Consider the following 22,806-nt stretch of genomic DNA (forward strand, 5'->3'; position numbering starts at 1 on the left):
TAATCATTAGGATGTTAAGAACTACTAGCCAGGTAATTGTACTCAACCCCGCAAACTGCCAACTTGACTGCTGTCCAGAAGGGCACACAAAGACATTTATTTACGAATAGGCTGTTCCCAGAGTGCTGTATCAAGGCACCTCAGTGGGAAGGGGAAAGTTTGAAAGAAATGCTGTACAATGACAATACATGACCGGAGTCTTTTGAAAAATGGGCAGAAGGACCGATTGTAGAACTTTGTGAACTACAAAGCAAGTATTGAATTTAAATGAACATAATTATTTGGGAGTTTAATTTTTAGCACTTTGTTTTCATTCCTCAGATACAATTTTTTTTTTTTTAATGGAAAGTTTGATTGCTCGCTTTAATCAGAACTATTTAATGTGACAGGTCATATTTTTCTTTTTCTATTACCTTCTGCTCTCCATGGTGCTCCTCAGGAAACTCAATTCAGCGAACAGTGGATGGTACTTATAAGTACTCGGAGCCTGTCCACTTCTGCTTTGTCTGCTCTCTCGTAGATCCTTTGAATAGCGATCACGGATTGATTTCCATTTTTTTTTCACCATTTTTACTGAAATACAAAAAAAAGAAAAAAAAAATTACAAATGAGCTATCATACATAGCTACATAGGCGGTACAATATATTGAGTGGACATGAGGGATTACAATGCTTTCACTGTGCCTGAGGTGTGGTACAATGCACATGCAGTGGGGCACATGGAGGCCTGAGGTGTGGTACAATGCACATGCAGTGAGGAACATGGAGGCCTGAGGTGTGGTACAATGCACATGCAGTGAGGAACATGGAGGCCTGAGGTGTGGTACAATGCACATGCAGTGAGGAACATGGAGGCCTGAGGTGTGGTACAATGCACATGCAGTGAGGAACATGGAGGCCTGAGGTGTGGTACAATGCACATGCAGTGAGGAACATGGAGGCCTGAGGTGTGGTACAATGCACATGCAGTGAGGAACATGGAGGCCTGAGGTGTGGTACAATGCACATGCAGTGAGGAACATGGAGGCCTGAGGTGTGGTACAATGCACATGCAGTGAGGAACATGGAGGCCTGAGGTGTGGTACAATGCACATGCAGTGAGGAACATGGAGGCCTGAGGTGTGGTACAATGCACATGCAGTGGGGCACATGTAGAAACCATACAATCAGAGCATACAGAGATCCACAGTGTACTTACAAATGTTGTCTCTAGTGGATGCCCTGAACTGAGCGTACTCTTCAAAAAAATGAGTGCAGACAGCGTCCCATGCTCGAGCTTTGCGGACATTATTACTATAGTCCGCGCTGCTGCAGTCCCAAATCGCTGGATGGGCATGGATTTGATCCACGAGTTCCCCAAGCTCAATCCTGTGCTCTGCTGCTGCCGCCATTGCTGCCATGTGACAGTTCCTGTCGCTGTGCATTCTGGTTCCTTCTTCCCAGCCTCCTTTTAGCCTCCCTGGCCCCTCCTCCAGACGCCTTCACAGACTTTCACTGGCTTTTGCGCGCTTTCGTACGCGTTCGAACGCGACGCGACCAGACGCAACCGCCTGCCAGAAGCAGCATGTAGCTTTCAAGTCTAGACGCGACGCGGGGATCTACCGCCAGGCGTTTATAAAAGCTTGCAAAAGCTTGCCATAAACGCTCCCATTCACTTGCATGGGAGGGCGGTAGATCCCAAAAAACGCCGCGTTTGAAATGCCGCGTTAAACGCAGCAAAAACGTCCGTCTGAACCAGCCCATAAGGAAAAGGGATTAGAGTTCAGAATATTTTTTTATTTGGGGGTGTGACCTGTGTTTGGGGCGGAGCTTAGGGCACCAGAACACCTGTGACTATTGGAATTGTAAATTCGGCCCTGTGCAGTGTACATCTCATCCCCAGATTCTCCCGCAGTCAGTCTCTACGGATGGCCCTGATAAGTTATACACAGAAAAGCAGACAGAGGATTGCAGCCAGGATCTCAGAGGACAAGAACCACACAAAGGTTTCATTCATTTGTAGCTTTTTATTCATGGTCCACATGAGATTTCAATCCCTTTATTTTATCCTCATATAGAAATTGTCAAACAGATCAACAAAATGCATTAGAATTATTAGTCAGTTATCAGCCATGTCATTCAGCAAGTCTTACAAAAGTCACAGGAGATGTGCAAATACACGCGTACCGCTTTTCTAACCAATCTCACTGGTGAGATCTGTGAATACGAAATATACTGGCAACATTACAGCTGAACTGTGAGCAAGCCCCTCCCCCCACCCACTGACTGATCTCCAGACTGGAAACTATCACCTAACCGCTCAGTAATCTGAACCCTCCATTGTGTGGAGTGAGGCTTCTGCAGCTTACAAATCTTCTCTACAAATGATTGGAACAGAAGCAGAGCAGTACAAGGGCTTTGAGGCTGCTGGTTGGATTACATCATCTTCACTGCTCAAACAGGAAGGAGGCGGAGCACAGACTGACGCTCTGACAAATTCAGCACAGAGGAGGGGCACAGACTGACTCTCTTAGGATTGCAGCACAGACAGGCAGGAGGAGGAGCACAGACAGGAAGAGGGAGGGGCACAGAGACTCTCTTAGGATTGCAGCACAGAAAGGCAGGAGGAGGGCCACATACTGACTCAGTCTGAAGGGAAGACTGGCAGCCACTTGTAGCCTGCTCGCTATCTGGACACTACTCTGGATTACCTCAAAAGCACCAGCCTGTGAAACCTACACTTCCTGTGTAAGCTGCTGCCTGATCACTGGGAGAATTGCCTCTCATCTGTGAAATGCTAGTGTATGGCTGCAACATTACAGTATTTTCCAGGCTGTACAGAAATGTGGACAGAGCAGCACACTATCAGTACTGTACCATCATAACTAGCAAATCCTAGGCTTCCTGTACCCAAGTAGCTTGATCACTGCATGCAAATCCCTGCATATTGAGCACTGTGCATTTTGATCTTGCTTAGACACTGTCTGTGCTCCCCTGCTGAAGCACTGAAAAGAGAATATGACTCCCAATTATTGACTAAATGAAGATACAGTACTATGGTATACTGAGTATGACCATTTCTGACATAGTAAACTTCACATATAGTAAACTACTATGCTCATTCCCTTGGAGTTTACTATAAAGGGATTGCACTGTATTCAGCTAAAAACAAAACACTTTCCTCTGTCTGATCAGATCTAACAAGCTGAACAAATATGCAACACAGACACACATACTGTACAAATGCAATGGCACGCACATGACAATAGGGGGGGGGGAGAGGGGGTTCCAGCAGTCAGGACCATAGTAGCGCTGGGGAATGTATACAGGCTGCTGGTAGAAGGGAAAAGTTTGTAAACAATGGACAGGCAGCAGGTTCTCCATCTCCGCAGCGAGGCTAGATCTGCACTATGGCTGTACTGAGGACATCGGGGCTTCGCTTAGTGGATCTGTAAGTACACTTACCCTTTAAAGAGGAGCTGTTAGCCATACGATCTCAGAAAAAAAAACACGTATATAAGTAGACAAATACTTGCTCTACTTACATAACATATGTATTGTACTGTCCATGTTTTGATTTTAGTGATTTTTCTACAAAAAGAAAAAATGCTTCTTAGCATTTCCCATTTTAACTGTGGCTATTTTGAAGCCAATCCTGATGTCATTTTCTCCCTTACTCTCCTCTGCTTGATTTGCCTGCCCTTCCCTATAGAAAGTGCATTGTCTCAGCATGAGAAATATTGGCCAATCAGAGAGGAACAGAGGTGTGGGAGGGGAAAACAGGAGGGAAAGAGGCTTCAGACAATCAGGCTGCATTAGTTAAGTCTGACGGGAAGTAGAGAAGCAAAAAAGGACAACCCAGCATGCCCTGCAACTTCCTTTTTGTGTATTAAATTTTCTGTGTACCAAATAAGAGCCAGGGAAACTGGGGAATGATCATTTATCAACAAGAAAAGTAATAGTGATTTTAACCTTTGGATTGCCTGATTAGCATCCTTATTACTTGTTTACCAGATAAAAATAAAGAATTGATTGTTGATTTTATGCCGACAGTTACACTTTTAGAAAACAAGCCCCCGATAAAGGGCTCGTCTGTAGTGCGGCAATATTTACTCGTTTTCTTAGCAAGGTGCCTTCTGTCCAGTGACAGCTCCGGATTCACATCAATGTGACACTGCGGCGCGCAAAGAGTTAATGCAGAAAGGATAAACCGTCTTCCAAAGTCTATAATGTCTGATTCAGGTTCTTAGCCACATGCTTAGCGTAGCGATCACCATCGGTAAACAGAGTAGGAAAAAAAAAAAGTTTTACAATTCCCTCTAAGGAAGTAAGTCGTAGAAAAATATAGCTCGCCATGTAAAAAAACGACAAGAAAAAAAAGAAAAGGCAGTTTTATTTCTCAAAATCCCTTCCTGTTCCTCCCTGCTGCAAGTCCTGCAGGGCAGCGTCTGATTGTCTCGTGTGGCTGTACATCGGCGACACTGACGTTAATTGTCACCCGGTCAGGTGGGACGGCCGCCGGTTCCTCCACACCGGTCTCAGCTCACGAATGATGAGAGGAATGATGAAGACGAGAGTGAGGAAAGTCTGCAAGAAAAAGAACAAGTTATGTACTGGATATACGGATACCTGCTGCCAAAGCATTCATTACAGGCCAGATACATAAATCACAATGCAGCCCATCCATTCACTGGGGTCCAGTGACGTCACTGAGAATGCAGCCTATCCATTCACTGGGGTCCAGTGACGTCACTGAGAGTGCACCCTATCCATTCACTAGAGACCAGTGACATCACTGAGAATGCAGCCTATCCATTCACTAGAGATCAGTGACATCACTGAGAGTGTAGCCTGCCTATCCATTCACTAGAGACCAGTGACATCACTGAGAATGCAGCCTATCCATTCACTAGAAACCAGTGACATCACTGAGAGTGCAGACTATCAATTCACTAGAGACCAGTGACCTCACTGAGAATGCAGCCTATCCATTCACTAGAGACCAGTGACATCACTGAGAATGCAGCCTATCCAGTCACTAGAGACCAGTGACCTCACTGAGAATGCAGCCTATCCATTCACTAGAGAAAAAGCGCGTCTTATATGCCAAAAATATGGTACTTTGTTTTTATTCTGTGTTGTTCACAAATGTTTTAAGGTGTATTAGTTACAAATTATGAGCATATCCCTTTAAAATGTTGTGGTTTCTCTCTGGGTGGGAGGTGATGTCCCCCTTACCTATATAGCAGGACTGTGGAGTCTGAGTTGGAGTCGGAGTCGTGGTTTCATAAACTGAGGAGTCGGAGTCGAGTGATTTTTGTACAAAATCCACAGCCCTGTTAAATATTAGACTAAGGAGTCGGAGTCGGGGCCATTTTGGTTACCCGGAGTCGGAGTTGGAGTCAGGGTTTCATAAACTGAGGAGTTGGAAGATTTTTGTACCGACTCCACAGCCCTGCTATATAGAGTCCACCTGTGCTCTGAGTCTTTGCAGCTATGACTAAGGGCAGATTGTGAGCCCGATACGCATCAATCATGTCTGCAGAAGTCTTTGTTCCTGTGGTGTCAGGACGTTTTTCAAACAACAACAAAGATGCCCGTTTTACATCTCACTTGGACCTGTGGATCTCCCTTTTCTGTTTGGCTAACAGAGATCCAGCTCCAGTGAGTACCTGGGCTTAGAGGGTTAAACGTTTGGACTTCCTTTACCCGACAGCTTCTTATACAAGTTCAAAGTTGTCCAATCACAGAACTCGCTAGCTGCGCCTGCCCTTCCATACTTGCATAGTATCCGGTGCTCCAAACACCGGGGGAGTTGCACAGTGAGGTGTCCGGACATCCCCAGGAATACCAAGGATAGAAGCTCTGCTCACGCTGATTTAAGGATCGTACACACGTGCAACTATTCTGCCCAACTATCGTCCAAACTTGGTCTGTGGATGATAGTTGGGAGTTTGTAGGCGCGGCAAACTACTAGACGAGCGACTGATAAAAGTTGGTTTTCCCGATCCAACTCACACATCTGTTGGGCTGATATCGTGCCGTTGGCTACATGTGTACAAGTCGTTTGAAAGACCTGTACTTGTTTTGGATGCGGCCATATCGTGCAGTCCATCATTCCGCTTGTGTGCGCTGTATGTAAAGGAGTTGGTCGTTAGTTTGGCAGTGTGGAGATACAGGTCGTGTGGTTGGTCGTGATCTTGGTTGGACGTGTGTACGAGCCTTTACATACACACATTTATTTCCATGTTACATTTTCTGGTTTGCCTCCGGAGTGCAGCTTTAACGTCACACAAGTTAGTTCATATAAGTTGCTGATTTTTGCCAAACAGCCGGATAAATGCTTTGATATTGTAAAGACGCTCGGCTGCTCTGCAGCTGACAAACCTCGTCCCATTTATCTGGAGTCCTGGGACTGCTGTGAAGCGCGGATGTGCCAGAGGCTAAACAAGCTGCAATGCACTATGGGGGAAAAAGGATCACAGCAACCCTTCTATAGAAAGCAGAGATGGAGTCAGAGTCTCCCCAATGAGTCTCGTAGCCTGGAGAAGAGCTCATCAATCCTCTCCTCACTACTTTATTATCATTATATTGTAGGTTCCCTGCAGTAAAAAGCAAATTAGAGACGACAGCTTCATTTCCATAAAAAAAAAAAAAAAAAAAAGTCACTTGCTTGGCTGACATGCCGATCATCTGCCTGTAACAGATTCCAAATCACTCTAGTATGCAATTCAGCTGTTCTTACACAAACTACGCTTCCTTAACTGCATGCTAGTTTCAGGTGCGACTCCGCTGGTTCCAGGTGCGACCCAGCCCACGCATGGCATTCTGGGCCATATTTGGAATGTACGCGGGGCTGGCTGAGTCGCACCTGGAATGAGAGCGCAACTAGCTGGGTCATACCTGGAACAATTGCACGCAGGTCTGGCTGGGTCGTACCTAGAATGAGCACACTGTCGTCTGGTTCGCACCTTGCGCGAGCACAGGGCTGGCTAGGTTGCACCTGAAATGAGCGCATGGCCGTCTGGTTTGCATCTGGAACAAGCGCAGGGCTGGCTAGGTTGCATCTGGAACGAGCGCAGGGCTGTCTGGGTTGCATCTGGAAGGAGCGCAGGGCCGTCTGGGTCTCCCCTAGAACGCCGACACGCATGTCCATCTGGGTTGCTCCTGGCACGAGCGCAGGGCTGGCTGGGCTGCACCTGGAACAAGTGCACGGCCCTCTTGGACACAAATGGAATGAGTGTGCAGCTGGCTAGTTCGCACCTGTATAAAGTGCACCGTTTGGTTTGCACCTAAAACGAGCGCACTGTTGCCTGGATCGCGCACAGCTGGCTTAGTTACACCTGGTACGAGTACACTCATGGCCGTCTGTGTCGCACCTGGAATGAGCGCAGGGATGGCTCGTTTGCACCTGAAACAATTGCACGTGTGGCCGTTCATTCCAGGTGCGATGCTGCCAGCCCTGTGCTCATTTAAGGTATGACCCAGTCGGCCCTGTGCTTGTTCCAGGTGCAACCCAGAAGGCCATGCGTGTGCTCGTACCAGGTGCGGCTAAGCCAGCCACGTGCTCAACCCAGGTGCAACCCAGAAGGCCATGCGTGTGCTCGTACCAGGTGCGGCTAAGCCAGCCATGTGCTCAACCCAGGTGCGAACCAGATGGACATGGTTTTAGGTGCAACCCAGTCTCTGCCTTGGCCCTGGTATTGATAAGGTGTGATAACGTCTCCTGTGAGATTAACTCATAAGAAAGCTCTATGAATTCAGGCCATCCATTGTATTTATGGGGAGTCTGTACTCTGTACCTGTTATCATGTCATCCTTCACATAGCCAATAAAGCACATTGATAAGGGCAGCTCCACACAATCCAGCCCTGTACACTGTACAGCTATAAGCCAGGACAACACTTACCATAAGGATGAAGAAATAGAAGACCCACATCCAGCCCAGTCCACCCTGGATGACAGACACCAGAACCTGCAATGCAGAAGAGACGGAGGTCAATCATCCTGAGATATCTCTATAGCACACATGATATGTCTGCGCACCCAACTTATCATTCCTCCAACACATGCAGCCATTCAACTAAGGTTCCCCAGCCGCCAGACAGGTCTGCAGGGAGACTGCCGTGTACCAGCACAGAGTGACACTGCTAAGGGCGGGGCTCCTCCACTTTCCTCTGCTCATGGTAATCCTAAACACAGGAACTTTCTTAGGACAGTTAAAGCCGGATTGTCGGCCACATAACCAAATTCCATTTAAACACTGCAGTGTGTTTAAAATGCTGCCAGAAATCTCACCCTGCAGTACAAGCTCTCCAATCTATTCAGGAATCTCTCTGCTGTTATTATATTCTCTCAGTCCCCCAGGCTAAGCGAAGAAATTACTCAGGAATCAGGATTTAGCCTCAAACTGTGGGAAAAAGATATGGTCCCCACCAGGAACAGAATTCTCTTAAAGGAATACTATCGATACCCAAGTGTTCTAAAATGACAGTGTGCAAATTATGTGTAAGTAGCTGTGTAAACATTTTCCTACTTTTCATGTTAAATATCAGAGGCAAAAGCTGTAATTTATTGAGGGTAGGATTTAGCTATATTGGGACAGATCAATTGCAGAAAGGGTGTCTGCTTCAATGCACAGCCAGAATTGCACATCAGACTACAGAAAGCAAATATCAAACATATCAAACTCTGAAAGCAAAAACAGTATGAAAAAGCTGTGACAATTAGTTACATTTCCTCTGCTCTCTTCAGACACGTCAGTCAGAAACACAGGACACAGGAGCTGCAGCTGTTGGAAGCTCTCTCTCTGTCACACACAGAGCTACACATAGAGTTAACTGATCAAGTGTGAGGGGAATTTCCCCTCTCCTCATGGCTCAGTCAGCCATCAGTTTTGGCCAGTAAACTTTGAAAGTATTTTGCTAACAGTAAACAAAGAAGTTGCTACTAAAATGTATACACAAGTACTTAGCAGCACTTCCCAAACAATTCCTGTGTCAATTGAAAAAAAAATATGTGAATCAATAGTATTCCTTTAATTTACTATATTAAGTTCACTGAAACCAAAACGTGGACAGTGCAATACATCTGTTATGTAAGTAGATCAAGTAATTATCTGCTTACATATGTGTTTTTTCCCTGGCATATTATGGCTAATCCTCCTGCTTTAAAGAGACTAACAAAATGCTCAGCCTTATTTCTTCTATCCTATAAGTTCCTATACCTGTTCGAATGTGGTCTGTCTTACTGCAGCCTTTCCTAGTTGCACAGTGGCTGTATTATCTCTGTTATATGATCTAATCTTCTTTCCTTTGTCTGCTTTGTCAGCTCAGGCAAGAATGTGCTGCTCTGCTTGTGATAGGGAGAACTATACACACCCTCTCCACACCCCCCTGCAGGCTCTGTATGAGTCACAGACTGAGCTTCTCTCAGCCTATCACATGCTGGTTAGCAGCCATGATTTTTGTTTGTAAACACTGCCTAAACCTGGCAATTACAAGCCCTGATTGCAGCAGGGAGTGGCAGAAACAGCAAAGAGGGGCCCAGGAGAACATAATGAATAGAATGGTATGCTTTTTATTGTAAGAATTTTAGAGTACAGATTCTCTTTAAGGTTACATAGGCGTGTCCAGCTATGCCCTCGGGAAGCGCTTGGAGGACCATAGGAAGTCAAAAATGATGGTGCAGCTTCCGCCATTTGTGTTGGCTCGGCTGTGAGCGGTGTCTAACTCAAACCGGAGATTTGTGGCTTGGCTGGCAATTGGTGATTTTTCAGCGCTTGGCTGATCGCCGACAATCAGCAAAACGCTACTCCCTCTGGATGTATTCACACTGCAGCGTTTGCGATTTCGATCAATCCAGAACGTGCTGCATGCAACGTTTCGGGGGCCATTGCGCTGTGATTCTCGTTCTACTGAACGGGAATCACAAGCGCAAATGTCGAGATTTTGCCCGTAAATCACCATCGCGGAGCCAGACGTGATCGCAGGCAAGCGGCGCTCCAAGCGCCAAGTGTGAACTGAGTTGTGTGCTGCCTCAGGAGAGAGTCACTGAGGGCTGACTACTGAAAGAAAGGGCCCTTTGACATCCGCGCAAAAACAAACAAAAAAACAAAACTAAAAACAAACAAAAAAGACTACAAAAATAAATAATTTTTTTTGTTTTTTTTACAATGAACTACCTTTATTGACAAAAACAACATTCTGCGATAATACACCTCTAGGAAAGTGGCATTTCCGACCATAAAAGGAAAATGTAACTGCCAGTGCAGCTGCTTTTGTTCCCACGATCACCTGATGTGGATACTCACCTGGCCCATGGCTGCCCCAACGCTGCCCGTTCCATCCACAATGCCGGTGACGGTGGCCAGAGCTTCGCTGCTGCCCCTCACCATTTCCTGGCGGCCCAGATCTGCAGAGATGGCCGAGCTGATCATGTTGGAGGGGCCTCCAATGAAAAATCCTGACAGCAACAAAGATTTGCAGGTTATCAATATTCATAAACACAGCTACAAATGCTAATCAGAACATCACCACCGTAACAGCAGAATTTACAGAGGATAGAGTTACTGCGCAGACTAGCTAGCAGAAAGCAAATGGCTTATATGCCACCTTCATCTTGTAATAAAAAAGGTAACAGTTATTCTTAAAGGACCACTGTCGCGAAAATAGTAAAATTTAAAATACATGTAAACACATACACATAAGAAGTATGATTCTTCCGGAGTAAAATGAGCTGTAAATTGCCGAAGGACCTGGCAACAGAGGTAGTGAGGACTGGAGGGAGCATAGAACTTTCTGTGAGAAGAAATGTGAAGTGCCCTTTGAATGACAGCAAAAATAATGACCACTCTGAGAATCCCCCATGAGGAGATCAGATTTTTAGTACATGGGACATTCTCAGTACCTCATTAATTCTTCACAAAAGCTCATCCTGGAAGGGATCTAGACACAGATGTTGGCCGCCTCCTTTCGCACTGACCACTATTCTGCCAGTTGGACTGTACCACTGTCGTTTAGTAATTAATAATAATGGCAGTATTTGTATAGCGCCTTTCTCCTCTCGGACTCAAAGCGCTTGCGAGGCAGCCACTAGAGCACACTCAGTAGGCAGTAGCAGTGTTAAGGAGACTTGCCCAAGAAACTCCTTACTGAATAGGTGCAGCTTACTGAACAGGCAGAGCCGAGATTTGAACCCAGGTCTCCTGTGTCAGAGGCAGAGCCCTTAACCATTACACTATCCAGCCACTGGAATTAGGACAATTCTGAGAGTCCCCCATGAGATGAGCTAGTCTAAATCCTGTCAGATTTTAATTCTACACTAAGTGATAGAATTATTAAAATAGTGGTCCTATTACAGTCCCTTCTGAAGAAGCTACAACTGGTAATAATGATCACAGCCAGAGCTTCCATAGTCTAGGCCAGTGGTCCTCAAACTAAGGCCCGCGGGCCGAATGTGGCCCCCTGAGGCTTTTTTACCGGCCCCCACGCACAAAATGTATTACTTATACTGTAGATACGGTCAGCTACATCTTTAAATATTGGTGGTCCACATATAGATTGGCAGTGCTGGCACCACATGGAAGTCAGAAAGCAGTTATTCCCTGGTTTCCAATCAAATCCAATTCCAATTGGACAGCAGGTTGTCACCTGGGTATGCTTTACTGTCTGGCCTGCAAAGACTTCTACATCATTTTATGTATACTCCGGCCCCCCAGCAGTCTGTAGTATGTTGACCCGGCCCTCCACCCAAAACGTTTGGGGACCCCTGGTCTAGGCAATTGCCTAGGGCCTCATACTGTCCCTGATAATGTTCAGTCTGTAACTGACGAAGCCTGGTGGCTGGATCACATTACATTAGCTTCAGCAAGTCTCAGCCTTCTGCAGGACTAGTGGACACCATCACCGCTGCCGCTCACGGTAAAGAGGCGACATCGCGCGTTTCTGCTTAATGCTAGGCACACAACATTCAATTCAATTTACTGTCAGATCGACTAATTCAGACTAGTCCGATCTGCTCCCGATTGAGAACAGGATCAATTCTGTGCAGTAGTGATCCAGTTATCGATTGGGCATAGATCAGACATCAAAAATGATCTGTTGGACCCATCAATTGGACGGGAAATTGAATGGTGTGTACCTAGCATAATTCAGATTAGGCCAGGATTCTTTACTTTTGCCTGCAATACTCTGAGGGCTGGTTCACATTGGGCGCTTTACCGCGATCGCGTTTGCGTCCGCGATTCATCAGCCCAAATCTCACGATTTGCGTTTGTGATTTCCGTTCCATAGATCGAGAATCACAGAGCAATCTCCCCCAAAATGCTGCATGCAGTGCGTTTGCGATTAATCGAAATCGCAACCGCTGCAGTGTGAATGTATCCATAGGGATAAATTGTAGCAGCGCTTTGTTGATCACCGGCGATCAGCAAAGCGCAGAAGAACCGCCCCCAATGTGAGCCAGCCCTGACTCCCTGCCCCGGAACTAGTCATTCAAATTTTTCAAAAGGTCGCCAATGGCAGCCTCTGCGTTGGTCACATGACAGGTTCGCATTGAAGCAAAAGAACAGACACAAAATATACTGTGCCAAATGCGCATCCCACACTCCCTGCAGAGTAACAAAGTAAACTGGCACCACCCCTGGCCTGTGGTCACGTGTTTATGCCTACGGGAAGCTGCAGTGCATGCTGGGAGGAGGAGTTCTGTCCCAGCATGCATCTGAGTCATGTGACTATAGCCTAGGGAAAAAGTAAAAGCACTCTGTACATTCTAACCCAAAATAGCTTTCAAAATACTGTATATATATATATTATGCTGCAGGGCAGTGCAGGGTGTTTGCAGTATAAGTGGTGACCAGATTTCTGTAGTATTGATAAACTCCCCAACTATGCTCAGCTACACTTCATTCTCCACCCTATACCTACCCTATGATTCAAGAAAAAAATACAGGTGCACTTACCAGTCACTGCCATTAGAAGAGCGTTTATTGCTTTGTTATTTGGGGAACCTGGAAAGAAGGAAACAAAAGTATTTATTCCTTTCAACATAAAAGCAAACACAACACGTTACATACACAGATAATGTACAAACACACATGCATCTACAATGTACACAGCATGCTACATACAGATAATGATGTACAACACACACACACACACAGGTACACACACACACACACACACACACACACACACACACGCACACTCCTGTACAGCACACACACACACACACACACACACACCTACACACACACATACCTACACACACACACACACACACACACACACACACACACAAACACGCTACATACACATATAATGTACAAAACACACACACATGCATCGACAATGTACACAACATGCAACATACAGATACTGATGTACACACAGATACGTGTACACGACCACACACACAGATGTATGGCAGACACAAATCTACAGTGCATACAACATGCCACATACACACTACTCAGTGTCCTGTATTCCTATATCACAGTGCAGATCAGTGTCCTGCAATCTAGTCTCGTACACATGACTGACATAAATCCGGCTGAGGCAGCCGATAATGGCCGCCTCAGCTGCCAATCAGGCAACCCCAAGCCGCGAGCGAGCCACCCAGCGGATCTACTCGATACTACGTCGATCCCCCCCCCCACGATCCCATTGTTTGCGCCTCTCCCCCGTCTATTGCGTGTCACGCACTTGCCGCTCGCCACCCCCCGCATAGCAACGCAGCATGTCATCCGCTACAAAGCTGACACGCATGTGTGCAACCTGGCCCAGCGATGTTGCCCAAAAGGGATGAGGTCCGTCAAAGGCGTGTACGCTAGAGGCCTGCATCAGGTCGGGTATCCGCAGGTTACCCGAAATGCGGGTTAGGTTACCTGTTTCATTTTAATCAGGTTGCAGGTAGCGAGTCTGCAGGTGCGGATACCAGATTCACCAAAAAGCGGGTTGGGTAAGGGTAGCGGGGCTGAAAAATTAGACCAGCACAGGGCATCGGGTCTGGTAATCACGGTTACCCGAAATGCGGGTCGGGTTCCCGGTTTGATTTAATCGGGTTGTGGGTCGGGTGTGGGTAGCGGGTCTGGTGCGGGTACCAGATTCACCAGAAAGAGGGTTGCGTGTAGCAGGTGCGGGTCCGAAAAATTAGATCCGCGCAGGACCTCTAGTGTACACACCTTTATATCACAGTACAGATCAGTGCCGTTTCTTATATCACAGAACTGCTGAAGAGGGAGGAGTTGAGGCTGGGGCAAGCCAATACACATGAAGCAGTGACACCCACAATGCTCATTAAATGATGGTGTAACGCAATGGCTGTGTAGTATATTTATATATGGTAGCTTTAGTAGCGTCTGCTGGTGTCAGTGACACGGAAGTGCTAGGACAAGATGATAGCCAGCAGTCTAGCAGTACATCTGTAGATGTGATGCAACTTACGGCTGTATCCGAACAGAGACCCCACCGCCAACACCAGGCTGACTGCCAGGACTGGGGATCTCTTCTGCAGGACGTCTGAGATGAATCCCTGGATGGTCCCTCCTGCAAAAACATGATGATAGGAGATAGGAGGTCATCCAACAAAGCATCACATCACAAAGGGTTATTACTTCTTTCATTATTTCCAAAACAGCTGAGAGCAGATTCCTAGTGAAGGGAGCCAGAAATATATGAAATGTTATGCAGGCAAAGCAAATGAATCTACAATTCTTTCTTCAACCAAAAATTTGCAAACCTCAACTTCATACACGAGCAAGAAGCAACAGGCAAAGTGCAAACCTTCAAAAATAACAATTTTCAATGGAGGGGAGGGAGCGTGCCATGGAAAAAAATGGGTGTGGCCATGGACCAGGATGTGGTCACGGGTGGAGTCAAATTTACATGAACTTAGCAATGTTGTGACAGACTAGGACTACAGTAGGGATTCGATTGTGAGCGCCTTCGACACGGCTAAGCTGGCTCTGTATAACCCAATGTGCAGACAGGAGGTTCAGGCTAGGCTGGCTCTGTATAACCCAATGTGCGGACAGGAGGTTCAGGCTAAGCTGGCTCTGTATATCCCAATGTGTGGACAGAAGGTTCAGGCTAAACTGGCTCTGTATATCCCAATATGTGGACAGGAGGTTCAGGCTAAGCTGGCTCTGTATAACCCAATGTGCAGACAGGAGGTTCAGGCTAGGCTGGCTCTGTATAACCCAATGTGCGGACAGGAGGTTCAGGCTAAGCTGGCTCTGTATATCCCAATGTGTGAACAGGAGGTTCAGGCTAAGCTGGCTCTGTATAACCCAATGTGCGGACAGGAGGCTAAGGCTAAACTGGCTCTGTATATCCCAATGTGTGGACAGGAGGTTCAGGCTAAGCCGGCTCTGTATAACCCAACGTGTGGACAGGTGGTTCAGGTTAGGCTGGCTCTGTATAACCAATGTGTGGACAGGAGGTTCAGGCTAGGCTGGCTCTGTATAACCCAATGTGTGGACAGGAGGTTCAGGTTAGGCTGGCTCTGTATAACCAATGTGCGGACAGGAGGTTCAGGCTAGGCTGGCTCTGTATAACCTAATGTGTGGATAGGAGGCTAAGGCTAAGCTGGTTCTGTATATCCCAATGTGTAGACAGGAGGTTCAGGCTAAGCTGGCTCTGTATAACCCAATGTGCGGACAGGAGGTTCAGACTAAGCTGGCTCTGTATAGCCCAATGTATGGACAGGAGGTTCAGGCTAAGCTGGCTCTGTATATCTCAATGTATGGACAGGAGGTTCAGGCTACGCTGGCTCTATATAACCCAATGTGCGGACAGGAGGTTCAGGCTACGCTGGCTCTGTATAACCCAATGTGCAAACAGGAGGTTCAGGCTAGGCTGGCTCTGAATAACCCAATGTGTGGACAGGAAGTTCAGGCTAAGCTGGCTCTGTATATCTCAATGTATGGACAGGAGGTTCAGGCTACGCTGGCTCTATATAACCCAATGTGCGGACAGGAGGTTCAGGCTAAGCTGGCTCTGAATAACCCAATGTATGGACAGGAGGTTCAGGCTAAGCTGGCTCTGTATATCCCAATGTGCGGACAGGAGGTTCAGGCTAAGCTGGCTCTGTATATCTCAATGTATGGACAGGAGGTTCAGGCTACGCTGGCTCTATATAACCCAATGTGCGGACAGAAGGTTTAGGCTACGCTGGCTCTGTATAACCTAATGTGTGGACAGGAGGCTAAGGCTAAGCTGGCTCTGTATAACCCAATGTGCAGACAGGAGGTTCAGGCAAGGCTGGCTCTGAATAACCCAATGTGCGGACAGGAGGTTCAGGCTAAACTGGCTCTGAATAACCCAATGTGCGGACAGGAGGTTCAGGCTAAGCTGGCTCTGAATAACCCAATTTGTAGACAGGAGGTTCAGGCTAAGCTGGCTCTGTATAACCAATGTGTGGACAGGTGGTTCAGGCTAGGCTGGCTCTGTATATCCCAATGTGTGGACAGGAGGTAGGCTGGTCTCCACGAGTGCAGTACGGAACAAGCTCCATGGATAGGAAACAGTGGTGTAGATAAGCTGTTACGGCCCCAGTGCAAGTTTTACATTGGGGCCCCACTTGCACTCTATACAGAATTGATACGGCGCACCAAAACCTGCCAAAGACAACCACAGTTTTAGAGGTGCAAGAGGGGGATGGGGAACAGTTTGTTAATAATTACTACTATTCAAAGCATCTATAGAAGTGATCATTACTAGCACAGAACTGATAAAGAGCTAATACTGCATTTGAGGGAGGGCCCCTTTGGCCCCGGTGCAGTCGCAACCTCTCTGTGGCATTTCAGGGACATAAACTGCATTAGGGGAGATCCCTTTTGCTCACATGTAGCTGAATACATGCTGACACCTCTTCTTGTTCTTGGCATACTTAGTATAGAGGCGTTTTGCTTCTTGTTACAAATCTGAGCAGTTCTGGTTCTCGGGGACTTTATGGGGTAGTCTGGATTACAGGAACAGCTGCTGCAGCCCAGACCCCCGAGGGAAAGGCATGAAACCTTACTCCCTGAACAGATGTGGCGTCCAGTGATCGCTCGCGTAATAACGAGCTGGAGTGGGGTCCGATGAGAGATCGCAGCAGTGCGGCCCACCCAGACGCTTCTAAAGCTGTTATGGCTACAAAGTCAATTACAGGCAGGCATTCCGCATTTATTTCTTATTTACCAAAATTCTCGTAATTAAAAGCAGAATTTTTTTTTCTTTCCCCTCTGAAATACACCTGTCGTGATTTTAGTCTTGGAAAGTCTCAGTGAAACTACCAGCGGTGTATAGTGTATGCAGAGTGAGGGGCTGCTGTTCACAATGCACTAAGGATCTGAAGAGGCTAGTTACCATCAGAAACCTCACCGGCTATCTTCTACCGTTACCAGATTCCTACAGCCAAAGTTCAGAATTGCTCTTATGGCAATTTCCATTCACCCTGCACAACGTGGTGGCTGAAGATAAGGCTCCTCTCACCTGTAAGGAACAGGAATCTCAGAAACTTTGAAGCACAACTGTAGCAAGATATATGTGGAGGCTGCCATATTTATTTCCTTTTAACCATTTTAGCTTTTTGGACATGACTGTCAAGTCCAAAAGGCTGCTGCTGCGGTGCGCACGCGTGCGTGCCCCCGTTAGCCCGGAGATCAATGAATGAAAAATAGCTCCTATTTATTGATTTAAGTCCCCGGTAGAAAAACCAACAGCTTCTCATCAGAAGCCACAGTCTTTTTTTTTTTTTTTTTTTTTTTTCTTTTCAGAAAAAGAAAAAAATCACGTCCTCCTTATACAGTAGATCCTGTAAGTGAGCGTGCTCGCTCACAGGATAGAAAAACAAAACAAAACAAAAAAATAAATAAATCACTGTGGCCATCTTGTGTCCAAATACTAAAACTACATGCACATACCGTATTTTTCGGACCATAAGACACACTTTTTCTCCCCAAAAAATAGGGGGGAAAAGTCAGTGCGTCTTATGGTCCGAATGCTAGATTTTTTGAGCGCTTTGGCTCAATGGAAGGTATAGGGAAATCGCAAAGTGCTTGAAAAAGCGATTTGTATAGCGATTTCCCCAGCGCTTCTATTAATAAATACATTGCATTTATTCATTTCTGGGTGAAGGAGTTCACTTCCTGACTGACGTCAGGAAGTGGGGGAAAAAAACAAAAAAACAAAGCTCTGCAAAAGCGCATAACGATTTCACATCCAGACCTTGTTTCCCACTTATGGACCAGAGCAGTTTTGACAGTTTGGCTATGTCCTTATTTAATCAGAAATAACTTTATCCCTACTTAGGACACAGAAATGAAATATATACCGGTATCTGTTTTTTCAAGACAAACTAGACTTTCATTGTATGCCATTTTTTACCTTGAACAATTTTGTTTTCTATGAATACAAGGAAACAATTTATGGTGAAGATTTTTGATTCTGAAATAATGCTACAGAGAATATTTTTCACTATGAACTCAGAAAATAAAAGTATTTTTAATGGTAAAAATCAATCTCATTAGTTCAGGAAACATATATTCCCGTTCACCAATTAGTGCTGCATCAGATAGTGCCAGAAATGTGCACAGGAGCAATGCCCAATCTTGCACAGCACTGCTTCCGCTACAAGACGTATATCTACTGACTCGTGGCTTAGATGAAGTCACAGAGGACGTAGATATACTGTAGTGGTGGATAAAGTGGTTAAAAAGCACAGGGAAAGGAGATTTAAAAAAAAAAAAAATAAAAAAAAAAAATGCAATAAATCGCTCAGCGCTTGAATTGGCGCTGGCGATTTAGAATGTAAACATAGCCTAAGAGTAATTTTGAACTTCCATTTAGATAGAAAATCGCAATAGTGGAAACTCAGCTTTAAGGTGCCCATACACTGCGTTGAATTCCCACCGATATACAGCAAATTTAATCACTGTGATCGAATCTGCTGATAACGCAAACATTGACCGATCGACCGATTTCCATCTGAAAACGCTCAATCCCGTCGATCTGTACCGGCGGAAAATTTTTATCTCGATCGTTGGCAGGTTGGGAGCGAGTCGATCGCAGTGTTCGATTGGCAGACGACCGACGCAGCATAGTGGCAGCAATATATTCCCTCTCTGCCGTCGCGAGTCCCCGATGTCCCTTCTCTGGCTGGCCATTTTTTCTTCACTTCCTGTCCCATCCTGTCAGGGGAAGTTCAAACAGTAGAGTGCCCTCTACTGTTTTTACTTCCCGTCATGTCCTGTGACCAGCGAAAGTTTAGAGAAGATGCCCAGCGGGGAAAGAAGGAACAGCCTGTACTCGCGCCGGCGGAGAGGTAGTGTATTTCTGATAGCGGCGGGCAGCGGCATGCTGAAATCGATTCAAATCTGTGTGCAGTAATGGGCAGCCAATAGATCCCTTTGTGATCAGATTAGATCAGAGAGGGGTCTATCTGTTGGTCAATCACCACTGTTTGACTGCCTTTACTCCAAAGGTGAAGTCTTGATTTCAGAAGGTCTCCAGGAGATTGAATACCACATAGCTTGCATAATAGATTCAGCTTACAGAAGCACATGCTCTTCCACCCATGAGGAGAAAACAGTTCTTGTAGAACATGCTCTCAAGTTTTACTGTCTGGTTCAGCTCATGCGCCATACAAGAAAAGGTGAAACTGCAGCACATCATCCGATCACAGAAAGAATGACTGGCTGTAGCTTACCTTCCCTGCAGGATCTTTATGCTAGCAGGTGCAGAGAGCAACCAACATTGCCTCTAACCCCTCCCACTCCATCTTCCAGCTTATGTGTTTAGGAGTGAGATACTGGTCAGTTGCAACTAAAACATCCAGGCACAGGAACAGCTGCCAGGACTGGAAAGCATTAGAATACAGAACTGAAAATGAACATTCCTCACCCTGTTTGCTACCATTTTAACTTGTATACGGTCCTTGAGTTGTAATAGCTATACTGCGTTTCCTTGTACTGTTTTGTCTGTGTCCATTAAACAACTGCAAAATCAAATTCCTCGTAAGTGCAAACTTATTTGACCAAATAAAATTGATTCCGATTCTTCTAACTGGTTCATAAGCTACTGTTATTACTTGTGTAACCCAGCCACTTACTGTGGATTAAAGGGATCCTTAACCTCCTTGGCGGTAACCCCGAACGTAGTTCGGGGTAAGCCGCGCAGGAGGTTTTCTCCAGCCCTGCTGGGCCGATTTGTTTATTTATTTATTTTTGCTGGACGCAGCTAGCACTTTGCTAGCTGCGCCAGTACACTGATCGCCGCCGCCCCGCGCACGATCGCCGCTATTCTTCGCGCCGCACGGCACCCCCCCCCCAGACCCCGTGCGCTGCCTGGCCAATCAGTGCCAGGCAGCGCCGAGGGGTGGCCCGGGACTCCCAATGACGTCCCGACGTCAGTGACGTCATCCCGCCCCGTCGCCATTGACGGGGGAAGCCCTCCAGGAAATCCCGTTCTTTGAACGGGATTTCCTGATCGGAGATCGCCGAAGGCGATCTGAGAGGGCGGGGGGATGCCGCTGAGCAGCGGCTATCATGTAGCGAGCCCTGGGCTCGCTACATGATATAGGAAAAAAAAAAAAAATTAAAAAAAACTGCTGCGCTCCCTCCTGGCGGATTTTTTTATAACGCCAGGAGGGTTAAAGGGACACTTAAGTCTGTGGGAAAAAATGAGTTTTACTCATCTGGGGTTTCCAGCAGCCCCCTGCAGCTGCATCGTGCTCACGCCAACTCCATCAGATGCTCCTGGCCCCGCCGGCAGCCACTTCCGGTTTCAGCGACAGGAGCCGACAGGCAGGGAACGCGAGTGATGCGTTGCGTTCCCAGCCACAATAGCGCCCTCTATGCTGCTATAGCAGAGTATATATCATATAGCAGCATAGAGGGCACTATTGTGTCTGGGAACGCGAAGAATCACTCGCGTTCCCGGCCTCTCGGCTCCTGTCGCCGAAACCGAAAGTGGCTGCCGGCGGGGCCAGGAGCATCTAATGGAGTCTGCGTGGGCTCAATACGGCTGAAGGGGGCTGCTGGAAGCCCCAGGTGAGTAAAACATTTTTTTTTCCACAGACTTAAGTGTCCCTTTAACTGAGAGGGATGTGGATGTTTCCTTTTAAACAATACCAGTTGCCTGGCAGTCCTGCTGATCTCTTTGGCTGCAGTAGTGGCTGAATCACACACCTGAAACAAGCATGCAGCTAATCCAGTCTGACTTCAGTCAGAGCACCTGATCTGCATGCTTGTTCAGGGGCTGTGGCTGAAAGTATTAGAGACACAGGATCAGCAGTAGAGTCAGGAAACTGGTATTATTTTAAAAGGAAAAATGCATATCCTCCGTTTAGGTTCCCTTTAAGGAGCTTTCTGATCTACCAAGATTTACTTCTCTCAAGACACTCAAAATACATACAGGAGACTGAGGAGGTCTGAAGGTGCAGATGACAGGAATGGAATAGTCCAAGCTGTACCATCCTCATAGCCCTTCTGCCAGCATCCACCAGCCCCTTTGTATCATGCCAAGCGAGTGTACAGCTTCCACACTAGACAGGGCGAGTTCCTGGGGCATCACTGGGGCCAGACATAGACCAAGGCAGAGGAGAGAGTCTTACTCACCTATAATTCCACCAATGTCATACCAGATCGACAGCTGGTCCGCCTCAGCCTCTCTCCAGCCAAAGTTCTTGCTCAGATAGAAGGGCAGCCAGAAGAAGAAGGAGTAATTCACCAGCTTCAGACAGGCATACGCCAGGGAGTACTGCAGAGACAGAGGGAGGAGTTACTGCTACAAACACCCAGACTACACACAGGCAGACACATGACCAACCTACAGGACAGATAATCAGACAGGCATAAGCCAGGGAGTACTGCAGAGACAGAGGGAGGAGTTACTGCTACAAACACCCAGACTACACACAGGCAGACACATGACCAACCTACAGGACAGAATCAGACAGGCATAAGCCAGGGAGTACTGCAGAGACAGAGGGAGGAGTTACTGCTACAAACAGCCAGACTACACACAGGCAGACCCACGACCAACCTACAGGACAGAATCAGACAGGCATAAGCCAGGGAGTACTGCAGAGAGAGGGAGGAGTTACTGCTACAAACATCCAGACTACACACAGGCAGACCCATGACCAACCTACAGGACAGAATCAGACAGGCATAAGTCAGGGAGTACTGCAGAGACAGAGGGAGGAGTTACTGCTACAAACATCCAGACTACACACAGGCAGACCCATGACCAACCTACAGGACAGATAATCAGACAGGCATAAGCCAGGGAGTACTGCAGAGACAGAGGGAGGAGTTACTGCTACAAACATCCAGACTACACACAGGCAGACACATGACCAACCTACTGGACAGATAATCAGACAGGCATAAGCCAGGGAGTACTGCAGAGACAGAGGGAGGAGTTACTGCTACAAACATCCAGACTACACACAGGCAGACACATGACCAACCTACAGGACAGAATCAGACAGGCGTAAGCCAGGGAGTACTGCAGAGAGAGGGAGGAGTTACTGCTACAATCATCCAGACTACACACAGGCAGACACATGACCAACCTACAGGACAGAATCAGACAGGCATAAGCCAGGGAGTACTGCAGAGACAGAGGGAGGAGTTACTGCTACAAACACCCAGACTACACACAGGCAGACACATGACCAACCTACAGGACAGAATCAGACAGGCATAAGCCAGGGAGTACTGCAGAGACAGAGGGAGGAGTTACAGCTACAAACACCCAGACTACACACAGGCAGAGACACGACCAACCTACAGGACAGATAATCAGACAGGCATAAGCCAGGGAGTACTGCAGAGAC

The 22,806-nt window shown here is 46.8% G+C and overlaps 1 protein-coding gene across 4 annotated transcripts in view; it reads right to left on the reverse strand.

Annotated features, from left to right (window-relative positions):
• Window positions 1-1,986: 1,986 nt before the first annotated feature.
• Window positions 1,987-22,806, reverse strand: part of SLC37A3 (solute carrier family 37 member 3) — a 63,786-nt gene continuing 42,966 nt past the window's right edge. For all 4 annotated transcript variants that reach the window (XM_068278261.1, XM_068278259.1, XM_068278260.1 and 1 more), the window contains exons 11-16: window positions 21,581-21,722; window positions 14,424-14,525; window positions 12,941-12,988; window positions 10,292-10,443; window positions 7,889-7,954; window positions 1,987-4,566 (exon numbers count right to left, since the gene is read on the reverse strand). In XM_068278261.1, coding sequence (XP_068134362.1) covers window positions 4,474-4,566; window positions 7,889-7,954; window positions 10,292-10,443; window positions 12,941-12,988; window positions 14,424-14,525; window positions 21,581-21,722 — 603 coding nt within the window. In that variant the 3' untranslated portion in view covers window positions 1,987-4,473. The remainder of the gene's footprint in view (window positions 4,567-7,888; window positions 7,955-10,291; window positions 10,444-12,940; window positions 12,989-14,423; window positions 14,526-21,580; window positions 21,723-22,806) is intronic.

The sequence above is a fragment of the Hyperolius riggenbachi genome, chromosome 3, assembly GCF_040937935.1.
Source record: "Hyperolius riggenbachi isolate aHypRig1 chromosome 3, aHypRig1.pri, whole genome shotgun sequence".
Taxonomy (NCBI): Eukaryota; Metazoa; Chordata; class Amphibia; order Anura; family Hyperoliidae; genus Hyperolius; species Hyperolius riggenbachi.